The sequence below is a fragment of the Leucoraja erinacea genome, chromosome 3 (assembly GCF_028641065.1).
Source record: "Leucoraja erinacea ecotype New England chromosome 3, Leri_hhj_1, whole genome shotgun sequence".
Classification (NCBI taxonomy): Eukaryota; Metazoa; Chordata; class Chondrichthyes; order Rajiformes; family Rajidae; genus Leucoraja; species Leucoraja erinaceus.
This window is the reverse complement of record NC_073379.1, coordinates 101,116,682-101,129,021: the sequence shown is the minus strand read 5'-3', so window position 1 is coordinate 101,129,021 and position 12,340 is coordinate 101,116,682. Positions and strand designations below refer to the sequence as shown.

The following is a 12,340-nucleotide window of genomic DNA, read 5'->3' as shown; positions in this document are numbered from 1 at the left end:
CATTCATCTAAATCATTCATATATATTGTGAATAACTGCGGTCCCAGCACAGAGCCTTGAGGCACCCCACTAGTCACTACCTGCCATTCTGAAAGGGAACTGTTAATTCCTACTCTTTGTTTCCTGTCTGCCAACCAATTTTCTATCCATGTCTAATACCCTACCCCCAATACCATGTGCTCTGATTTTGCCCACTAATCCGTGTGGGACCTTATGAAAGGCTTTCTGAAAGTCCAGGTACACTACATTCACTGGTTCTCCCTTATCCATGTTACTGTCTTGCTGAAATTAGTTATTAGGGATAACATTCATTTCCTTTCATTCATTTATGAATGACAAATAATTTCAATTCAATTCATAATGTACAGGACTATAACCAAGAAGATCTTGGAACATTTCACATTGTTTGTCAATGCTCTGCATAGTCTACTCTTCTGCCTCACTTTCCCAAAGTTGGCAGTCCCCAGACCGTCGGGGAGTGGGTTCCTTGGGAGTTGGGCTGGAGTTGGAGTTTCATCTCCGCGCTGGCTGTGGGGCTGGGGTCTGCCGCTGCTCCGGTCCGGTGTTCTGTCGATCCAGGGTTGCCCCGGATGTCTCCGGTCGTCTGGCAGCGCTCGAGGCGCCGGGGACCCGGGTTCAATCCTGGCTGCGGATGAGACGCAGGTCTGTGTGCACACAGCAGCCGAGAATGTCTCTTCCCTGTCTCCCATGTGCATCAACCCCCTCTCTCGCTGTTATACCCCGCTCTCCCACTATCTGGCAGCCCCGTTCCTCAGATTAAATATATTTTTACACATAAATTATGAATAAAGATAAGAATTTATACACAGTTTATACAGCCAGCGCTTCGTCAGCTTTTTCTTTTTGGCGAATAACCGTTGACAAATCCCATGATTCCTTGTGTTTATCGGAATACCGAAGCTCGCTCATACAGATAAGACAGAGCTTTCATGATCACACTCAATGGTAGAACAGGATCAAGGGGCCTACGGTGATCCTACATTATCTCAAAAAGTTCTGTTCAATGAAAAAGTTAAATTTACTCTTACCTACATATCTCCCACCAGGTTTAATAACTTTGGTACTTCGACTACGGGTTTCCTCCTCTGCTTGAGTCATGCGTTCTCGAGTGATCAGATAAGAATCATTTGTTGCACATATTGTAATTTTATCCTGTATGCTCCCAGAGCAATCCAGTTCTGCAACACCATCACTACAGACAGAGAATTTGGAATGTTAAATTAAACATGGTAGAAGCTGCAGTTAGGCTTAAATGGTTCAAAGCTGATGAAATGCAAAGCTATTTTTGAACATAATTTCTGACAGTTTATGCTGAATTACATATACTGACCTGTGCTTTTTATTGCATTTCCTACAATTAGATTATTGCGCATTTTTAAATGCGTTAACTAATGGAATGGCAGATACACTGCCAATACACTTTCAGATGCATCCATCTGGAGGAGTGGATAACATCATTTTGCAGCCTAGCAATTTAATTGTGTGACCATCTTTCCACTTTTCACTGGATGAGTAATCCAGAGGGTTATATTCACAAATTCCACAGTAGAAGATGGGACATTTAAATTGTTATCTAATTTAATATGACAGAGAAACACCAACCACAAAACCAGCAGAGAGATTATCCCTCAAGTACGTCAAAGGTCCAGAGAAGGAAATCTACTACAATGCCTTGCTTGTCATTCTAAGACCATGGTAATGTGGTTGACCCCGACTTGGCCTAGAAAGTTACTCATTAGGGAGAGTTAATAGATCCTACCCCTGAGGCATGTGCATAATAACTTAAAGAATCAGAGTTCTTTAATGTGAATTAATGACAACACAAATTTGTCGGGACATATTATTCCTTAACATTACTGTGTCAATATTAATGAATGGGGGGGAAAAAATGTTTGATTGGGCAGATCTTTCTCTGTCACAATAATTGATGTCTACCTGCATCTGTGCCTCAGATGTTAGTTTCAGCGAGACCTGCACTGTTCTACTAGGTAGATTTCCCACTGAGTTCCCCGAAGAGTCTGCTGGTGGTGTGCAGCCCTATTTCTCTGAATGCAATCAGACTTGTAGCTTCAATAAAACGCAATAGGTTAGTTCTAATTTGTATAAAATGTCCTAAAATGTCCATATTTTCTATCCACTTAACAAATATGTGGAGGACTTCACGAACAGAAAAAAAAAAACTAATTTCACCAATTCAGACTCCAGAGGCAAAATTAATTAGTTTTATGGGCCTGTCCCACTTGGGTGACGTTTGGACGACTGCAGAGCATCAGTGACTGACACCCATAAAACCATCGAGTTGCACGTCATACACGCTGATGTATGCTGTCATGCAGGTGATGCCCAGTTAGGGTTGAGGCTGTAAAATATTCTTCCTTCAATGCATGGATTTTAAACATTAATATATTACATTTAATACAATAAAATCAATTGTGCAAGTGAAAAGATGTCCAAGTCATTCCGTTTTATTTATAGATGTATTGGTCCACTTCCAGATCCGATCACCAGGAATAGATTCAATGAGTGTAGACTGAACTCCTGTCTCCTCTTCCCCCCTCTCGTCCCCATCCCTCGTTCTCCCCTCCCCTCATCATCCCTACTCCCCGCTCCACTCTTCTCCCCCTTATCCACTACCCCCTCCCATCCCCTTCTCCACGCCCCCCCCCCCCCCCCATCTCTGGACCCAGCCTGCAACCAGCGATCCCCCGCACACTAACCCACACAAGCTAGGGACAATTTACACAAACCTGTGCGCCTTTGCTAACCCCAGCCCGAGCCTTAATGCCTAACCCTAACTCTAGCTTGACAGTTTTGTATAAGCATAAATTGCCCCTAGCCTGTGTGGGGGATCGCTGGTCGGTGTGGACTCGGTGGGACGAAGGGCACTGTATCGCTGAACTAAATGTCACACAGGGGCCCCAGGGGTTGGACTCGAACCTCCAATGTTCTGCCTGCTCTTCAAGGGAACTAAACTGTTGACCACGAGTTGTCCCAGAGGCATACTCTCTTCCAATGGTCTCTCCAAACCCCCAGAGGCAGCGGGCTTTTCAACTGGGTACAGGCAATGTTGTCAATGTACTCCCACACTCGCCACCCACCTGCTCCGGCCACTGAGTCTAGATACCCACCACCCATTTTGAAGCAAGACGAGGGGGCGGATGGGGGGGTGGGGGGGGTGTTCCCAAAGTCTGCATTTATCCCATAGTCAATGTTACTAAAACAGATGATATGGCCTTTGTGCAGACTTATTAGTGGAATCTAGCTGTCACAGGCTGTGTCCACAATTGGGAGGCATTGGGGAAAGTGGGGGGGGGGGGGGGGTTGGAGAATGGGAGAAGGTAGTGAGAGGGGGAGAAGAGGATGTGAGGGGAAGGGGGTAGTGGATAAGGGGGAGAAGAGTGGGAGCGGGGAGAAGCCTGGACCCAGCCTGTGACAGCTAGATCCCACTAACAACCTGCTGCCAACAGTTTAGTTCCCATGAGGAGCAGGCAGGAGCTAGGGTTAGCGTTTCCTCCCGTACTCCAAAGGCGCACAGCTTTGTATAAATTGTCCGTAGGATAGTGTTTGGGGATCGCTGGTCAGGTGGAGAATGGGAGAAGGGAGGGAGAGGGGGAGAATGGGATGTGAGGAGAGGAGGTAGTGGATAAGGGGGAGAAGAGTGGAGCGGGGAGAAGGTAGGAAGAGGAAGGAAGGGAAGAAGGAGAGGGGAGGGGTGAAGGGTAGGGGGAGTGGAGAAGGAGGGGGAGAGGGATGGTGGCGGGAGGGGGGGGGGGGGGGGGGGAGAAAAGAGGGGGGAGAGAGGAGTTCAGTCTACACTCACTGAATACATCCCTGAGAAAAGAGACAGTGATCGGATCGGGAAGCGGATCAATACATCCATAAATAAAATGGAACAAATTGATTTTATTGTATTAATTTTTAATATATCAATGTTTAAAATCCATGCATTGAAGGAAGAATATTTTACACCCCATCTGTGGTCCCCAACCCCAACCTGGCATCACCCACAGGACAGCATATGCCAGCGTGTGACAGGGCGTACGACATGATGAGACACCATAATGTTGCCCCAGGATTTTGACCATTCCAAAATCCTGGGGCGACAAGGAAGCACCGTACGTCACCACGCTCACGACGTGCTAACCTATTTTTAGGCCATCGCATAAATGACGCGCAAATGTCGCCCAAGTGGGCCAGGCACTTTACTGTTGCATCATCCTCAGCTAAAATGATAATTAACTGAAAGGCAACTGTTTGTGCATTATTCAGAATGTCCGTGCTTGTCAAGTTCATGTTCCTGGAGTATAATTAGGCCACTCGGCCCATTCAATCATGGCTGATCTATCTTTCCCTCTAAACCCCATTCTCCTGCCTTCTCCGCATAACCCTTACTGATCAAGAATCTGTCAATCTCTTAAAATATCCATTGACTTGGCATCCTCAGCTGCCCGTGGTAATGAATTGCACAGATTCACCACCCTCTGACTAAAGAAATTCCTCCTCATCTCCTTTCTAAACGTATGCCCTTTTGTTCTGCAGCTGTGGCCTCTGGCCCTAGACTCTCCCACTTGTGGAACATCCTCTCCACATTCACTCTATCCTGGCCTTTCACTATTTGATAAGTTTTAATGAGGCCCACTACTCATTCTTCTAAACTCCAACAAGTACAGGACCAGTGCCTTTAAACACTCATCATATGTTAACCTAATCATCCCAGGTATCATTCTCATAAAATAAAAAAATTAAAAAATTGCTTTTGCTTTGATTGAATTTGAAGCAAATTTGGCTGAACACTTAAGTTAGGCATAGCTATTATTTTGCAAAAGAAAAAATTGTTAAGAATGCTAGATATAAGAAAATTAGATCAGATCAGCAAGTTGAGGCTCTTGAAATGAAATAACTAAGTAGCCTGCAAGATTCATCCCAAAGCCTGTAAATCCCTACCATTTAGAACAGTCAAATCAAAATACAGACCATGATATCTGTCTAATGGAAAAATAAATGATACCTTCAAATAAAGGATGATCCAACATTTGAATGCTACGAGATGACTAGGACATTGCATTTAAGAGGGATTTAAGGGATGGAATGAAAAATAGTGTTAAAATGAAACAAATTTCATTCCAGTCATTCAATATGCTATATGAAAAAGCTAGTTTAGAATACCTGGAGACATACTGCTGAACACATTCAAAGCTTCCCTGAGGGTTATCTTTTCCAACATTGGATACATAAAAATCAAAATTTCGTCCTTCATTATGGTTATCTGTTCTTGGAATCTTTATCAACTATGGAGAAAGGAAAACAAATTTACATTAGCATTTTTGATGTGAAACAGACTTTCCTTGGATGAATTAATACACTATTCCTACATAATGCCTGAAGAGCAATGGAACCAAATATTACAACTATTTGCTCAAAAATTGAATTCCAAGCCCTCTGTTCCAAGCACATACACACTGGAACCCCAACTCACACTCTAAACAAATATATGAACCAGGTGTTGGTCCATCAGGGTTGCCAGTCAAATGAATATCATATTAGAGTCACTGTAATACTTTTATTCCCAGCATTGACATAGGGTAAAACACTTGTCAATGTTGACTATAGCTACAATTATACATTGTATTTTAATTATTAGATAATAAACACAGTTAGATTATCAACCTTGGTTGTTTCTTAAGGGTCTCCGACTTTGTGACTCTGACACTCGTTACTCCTGAATTCCACATCGCTCCTTAGATATTACCCATTTCAAAGTTGCAAAGTCATCCCCTCTGACTTTCCCTATCTACAATATCCCCAATGCTTGCGATTCTGTCATAATGTATTTTAGTCATCCTGTATCAGGTTGACAGCAATTCTGTGCCTGGTGACTTTTCTCACAGGATCTTTCAAATTTTAGAAACTTCCAGTAACGCATCCAATATGATCAACAACACAGGCCATTTGGTAACTAAACATAAGGACATAGAGTTTTTCTCTAACGCAGTTACATCTGCAGCATTACTATCTGTGCCATCTGAACCAAATGCAAATTAAATTCTCAGTGCGTTCTCCCTTACCCGAGAAGTTGCATAACGGCACACCAGTCACAAATCCCCAAGTCTGAAGAAGGGTTTCGGCCCGAAACGTTGCCCATTTCCTTCGCTCCACAGATGCTGCCTCACCCGCTGAGTTTCTCCAGCATTTTCGTCTACCCCAGTGAATGTTGCTTATACCGTCCAAATATATTGTCCTTACTCTGATCTACTTGTTGAGAGTATTCTTATTGGCACAAAAAATTGTTAATTACTGCACAAGCAATCCTCTAGCTCAGATTGGTAATCACCAACTGTAATTTACTTTGGGACATCTCACCAGTATCCATTTCTTGGCCCATTTGCTACCTTCCTTTGCAGGCTATTTTTGCAAGCATGTGGAGGGCTTCTGTAATGGACACAATCAGCCCAGGTAAACTCAGCCAAAAAGAAGCTCTATACATATTTTTTGCTTTCACACACTGTTGCTGTCAGTGTCCATTTTTGCAGCAGCTAAGCTGTTGGTTATGTTTGCTTCTTTTTTCTAACATGGAGTATTATTCAAACTTGGTCAAACTGCCATTGATAACTGGCCCTGTCTCCATAGACTATCAATATTTTAACCAAGTTGAAGTACCGCATTGCCACCTACAACACAAATTATTTTGGCAAATAACCAATTCGCTTTAACTAAACTAAAGGATTATCAATTGCTATCCATTCTGATTTTTATCTTCCCATTTTACAAATTTTAAAATATTCATCCATTTTCCACAATAATATTTATTAGAATTGCATGCCCAGTGACTTCATCCATTTCTCTTATTAAATCATAATACAACTATATTTGTAATTTTCTAAGATTGGCCATTAAATGACATTTTGAATATTAATCTTAGTTCCACTGAAACGAATTGCAAGTTAAATAAGAAATTCATGGTATTTACTGAAAATATTCCAGGTTTTGAAGGCAGTAATTTACAAGCTTCCAGGTATCTCAATTACAAAGTGGTTGCCACGTATGCAAGAAAATCAGGAGTCTTTGCCACAGACACCACACCAGCTCCAAGAAGAAATATACAGATCATTCTCCCACTCCACAAAAGCTGATTTGCTCAGTGCTACTACTAACCACTACCCACCAATAATAATAATAATAATAATAATAATGTTTTGTTTATAGGGACCGTGCATATTAATTAACATTTGCATGCAAATATGCGAGATTGTAGCTAATCAGCAGCTAATTTCCGTCTCTAGTCCCAGGCAAAGGTAAGTGAAGTGTCTAGCCCAAGGACACAACGACAGTACACACTCCAAGCAGGATTCGAACCGGCCACCTTCAGGTTGCCAGCCGAACACTTAGCCCATTGCGCCATCTGTCACCCAGATAAACTAAAAGGTGGAAACGCTTGGAAAATTAGAATTTTTTACTGTTCATAATGTCCATATTTGGTGCTTTTTATACAGGAACGTGTATGTTTTTATTGTGTTATGGACATCCAGATTCTAGCGCCACAGTGGTGCAGCAGCAGAGTTGCTGCCTTACAGCGCAGGTATGTGGGTGAATTAGCGTCTGTATATAGTCCCTAGTTTGTAGCATTGACTAGTGTACAGCGTGGACTCGATTGTTGGGCAGCGTGGACGCGATTGTTGGGCAGCGTGGACTCGATTGTTGGGCAGCGTGGACTCGATTGTTGGGCAGCGTGGACTCGATTGTTGGGCAGCGTGGACTCGATTGTTGGGCAGCGTGGACTCGATAGGCCAAAGGGCCTGTTTCCACACCGTACCTATAAAGTAAACTAAATGCAATGACCAGCTAAGTAACACTGAGGTTTCTAAAAGTTTGGCTCAACCCCATTAGTTGATGAACTAATCAGTGACTAGGGAAGAGATTATGGTGGAAATCAAAGATCATGGCCCAGATTATATAGCAATAATCGTAAAAATACTATACATCTAATATTTTAAAATTAAGCTTCACATGTGAAGATCCTGAAATTAAGCCATTAATTTGGCACATTGCCAAAAAATGCTCATTTCCATTTCTGTCCAATACAAACAAACTTAAATAGTTTGAAATTACACAAATTTTGGTAATGTGGTATCATAGTAAAACACAAAGAAAATAGACACCTAATTATACACGATTTTAAAAATGAGTCACTTGGCTATGTCCTACTACAAGATCATGACCCAAAACATCGACCATCCCTTGGCTCCACAGATGCTGCTCGAGTTCCTTCAGTTGTTTTGGCTCCAGATTCCAGCATCTGCAGTCTCCTGTCTGCACTAGGTTATAATTACTGCTTAACAAATTGTATACCTCAAAAAAAAAACGAACCATAAATTGCAATGGAGTAATATTAAAATTAAAGTTCATGATATTTAAGATTCTACTTTAATCCAGTGTGTGTCTGAACTTTACTTGGCACTTTATATGATTAAAATGATAATTTTCTTCTGGCTTTATTTAATGGGACACTGCTCAGTCTGCTGGTAGGCATTGCAGCCTGCAAAGTACCAAGGACTCCTTTGAACTCTTGTGACCATCAAAAAAGGGTGAATTCTTACTACAGCAGATCACAAGGTTATTGCAGGAAACTACATTCCCAATCATTGTAAAGCACTATCACTTAATCACTACAGGTGCACAACCTTTTATCCGAAAGCCTTGGGACCAGACACTTGTCGGATTTCGGACATTTTCGGATTTCCGAATGGAAGGTTTTTAGCGTAGATTAGGTAGGTAGCGCGGGCGGCTTGAAAAGTCTGGAGCGGCTGCCTCCTCCCCGGAGACCGGGGAATCATTGTAAATCATTGCATAAATGTTAGTCAGTTAGTTTGGAGGGATTTTATGTGGTGGTGGTGGAGTAGGGGTGAAGGGGGAAACTTTAATTCTTAGTCCCCTACCTGGTCGGCGACTCCCAACCTCGCGGAGCTGGGGGCTCCGTCCGGCCGCGGGCGGCGCCGGTTGGAGCTCCGACCCCGGCAACTCTACCCCTGGCTGCGCGGCTCCAAATCCAGCGACGCTCCGCGATGTTGTGTGTCGGTGGCCACAGCGCTCCGGAGCTTGCCGCACGGCGACCCGGTAAGGCATTGCCCGCTCCCCGCTGGTATCCCAGCGCTGCGACGCCGCCGACTCCCAACATTCGCCGGTTAGCTAGCCAAATGGATACAAAGTTGGCTTGGTGGAAGGAGGCAGAGTTTGCATGTGGGAGTTTTTTCAGATTGGAGGCTGCTGTGCCACAGGGAGGGGTGCTCGATGCTCATGTATATCAGTAATTTTAATGAATGTAGGTAGTCCGATTGGTTAGTTTGTGGATGACACCAGAATTGGTGGTGTGCTGGTGAGAGTAGGTTGGCAGGTAACGGTCAACTCCAGATACTGATTGTTGAACACACCAAGTTAATCCAAAACCTCTTGTTTCAATTTAAATCAAGTCTATTTCATGCGCAGTGTTAGAGTCGGGGTCAAAGAAATACAATCCATGAGTTCATGCATAGCATCAAACATCAATTTTTGCAACAACCCTGCCATAGCCCATTTTATCCTTCCTACATAACTACTCCAAATAATTATTGTAAATTACTCCAGATTCTGCCGGTCACCCATACACCAGTGGCTAATGAATCTAACAATCCACCACACATTTTGGATTGTGGGAAGAAACCCATGCATTCACAGAAAATATGTACATTCGATACAGCACACTGGAGGTCAAGATTGAACCCAGGACACTGGGGGAATTCCACTTGCTCTGTCCTCTGTTGCTCTTGGATCTTGAATCTAAATCCAAGTGGCATTATGTTTTATTTAATCTAAAATCTGAGAATATTGCTTTTATTTTAAAAGCGCGTCTCTGTTCTCCCCAGGGTTTGTCACCACAGTCAAACTAATTCTTGCAAAAGGGCACAGGACTATTTTTTGAGCTGGGAAAATGTGAGACCATGCTGCTGCACACTTTTCCTTTTGGGGAAACAATCCTACCTTCAATCTTTTCCATAATGCATGTCTTTCATTCCTGGAATTAACCTGCAAATTATCTGCTCTGAACCCCTGGCATGGATGCCAGAATTGGATGCAGTAGTCCATTTGTGCCTGAACTGCTCGAATACTGTAAAGTTGCACTACAGGCGCACAACCTTTTATCCGAAATTCCGGAAACCGAAAAGCTCCGAAAACCGGACATTTTTTCCAGGATGTCGTCTGCACACCAAAGTTCGCGTTTGGCGCCAAACTTGACCCGAAACGACCCACGGTCAACCCAGGTCTATACTACTGTAGCAGCTGCCTCCGCCCCGGAGACCGGGGAGACACTTAAACATCTGTAAATCATTGCTTAAATGTTAGTCAGTTAGTTTGGATGGCTTTTATGTGAAGGGGGTGGGGGGTGAAGGGGGGGGAAACTTTAATTATTAGTCCCCTACCTGGTCGGAGAGGCAGGGAGCGGGCAATGCCTTACCGGGTCACCATGCAGTAAGCTCCGGAGTGCTGTGGCCGCCGACCCCCAACATTGCGGAGCTGGGGCTGCCGGCGTCCGGCCGTGAGCCGCGCTGGATTTGGAGCGCCGCGCAGGCAGGGGTAGAGTTCGCCTGGGTTGGAGCCGGTAAGGCATTGCCAGCTCCCCGCCTCTCCGACCAGGTAGGGGACTAAGAATTAAAGTTTCCCCCTTCATTTCCCCCCCCCCCCCACCACCACCACATAAAATCCCTCCAAACTAACTGACTAACATTTAAGCAATGATTTACAATGATTCCCTGGTCTCCGGGGAGGAGGCAGCCGCTCCAGACTTTTCAAGCCGCCGGCGCTACCTACCTAATCTACGCTAAAAATCTAACATTCGGAAATCCGAAAAATTCCGAAATACGAGAAGTTTCTGGTCCCAAGGCTTTCGGATAAAAGGTTGTGTACCTGTATTTCGTTTTTGTGCTCTTTTCCTCAATCTTTTAAATCTCATGACTATTTTTTTTTTCTTTCTCAACCGGCCCTTCAAAGATTTATGTACTTAACCACTTAGTTAAATCTGGTCCACCTTCATTCTTTGTAAGATTTACCCATTGTATTATATTTCCTTCTTCATTTTCCTTATCAAAATGTATAATTTTGCATCTTCTTTCCATTAAATTCCATCTGCCTTCTCCTTCATATGCTCCTGTCACTTTACAACCGGCGCCGCCCGCAGCCCCACCGGCCACAGCGCTGCGGAGCTTACTGCACGGCGACCCGGTAAGGCATTGACCGCTCCCCGCCTCTCCGACCAGGTAGGGGACTAAGAATTAAAGTTTACCCCTTCAACCCCCCCCTTCACATAAAAGCCCTCCAAACTAACTGACTAACATTTAAGCAATGATTTACAGATGTTTAAGCGTCTCCCGGTCTTCGGGGAGGAGGCAGACGCTACAGTAGTACAGACCTGGGTTGACCGTGGGTCGTTTCGGGTCAAGTTTGGCGCCAAAAGCGAGCTTTGGTGCGCAGACGACATCCTGGAAAAAATGGCCGGTTTTTGGAGTTTTTCGGTTTCGCGAACACCGGATAAAAGGTTGTGCACCTGTACCAATAAATTCTGGGTGAGTGCCACTAGTCTTTCCAGAATGTAGTTGTAGGGAATTTCTGCCCTTCAGTTTCAGGTGGCACAAAGACAATGCAGCAGTCGAGAAAGAATGCAGTGTTAGAGGGAGATGATACATTGCTGCCAACCAAGCATCAGTAAAAGGGGATCAGTATTGGTCCACAATACATTTCAATAGGTTTTAAACCTCCTGCAAACTTAAAGTTTCTCCCTAATAACTAAAATAGTACAAGTTACAGGAATAGTATGCAGGACTCAAAATATGGAAACATGCCCTTCAGCCAACTGAATCAACACTGACCATCCAGTAGCATTTTACACTAATTCCATTTCATTCAATCCCCTTTCCAACTTTCCATCAGCTCTCCCAAATTGTCTACCACTTCCCTACAAGTTATGGTGGACACTTAACCGAGAAGGCTGCTCAACTTTGCTATGAGAGGGGAAACTAGATCATCTAAAGGAAATGCCAGCATTCAAAGTGAGAATGTACACAGAGGTCAGGATTGAATGTACATCACTGGCACAACGAGGCAGTAGCTCCATTAGCTACGCCACTCGCAAGTGGAATCAAGTGGCTTAAAAGAAATGATAAAAATTAAGATTCAAATGGGAAGCTACAAATGAAATGGCTGGATATTTAAAATGCATCAAGGGAACATTGAATATTTTACCAAGTGCAACTGGTAAATAGAGCTGTGGTTCTGCCATATTAAGCTCAAATCA

General features: G+C 43.7%; 1 protein-coding gene across 1 annotated transcript in view; it reads right to left on the bottom strand.

Annotated features, from left to right (window-relative positions):
* Positions 1-12,340, bottom strand: part of ell2 (elongation factor for RNA polymerase II 2) — an 81,345-nt gene that overhangs the window by 46,944 nt on the left and 22,061 nt on the right. The window contains exons 3-4 of the mRNA XM_055633314.1: positions 5,188-5,309; positions 1,050-1,213 (exon numbers count right to left, since the gene is read on the bottom strand). Of these exons, the coding sequence (XP_055489289.1) occupies positions 1,050-1,213; positions 5,188-5,309 (286 nt within the window). The remainder of the gene's footprint in view (positions 1-1,049; positions 1,214-5,187; positions 5,310-12,340) is intronic.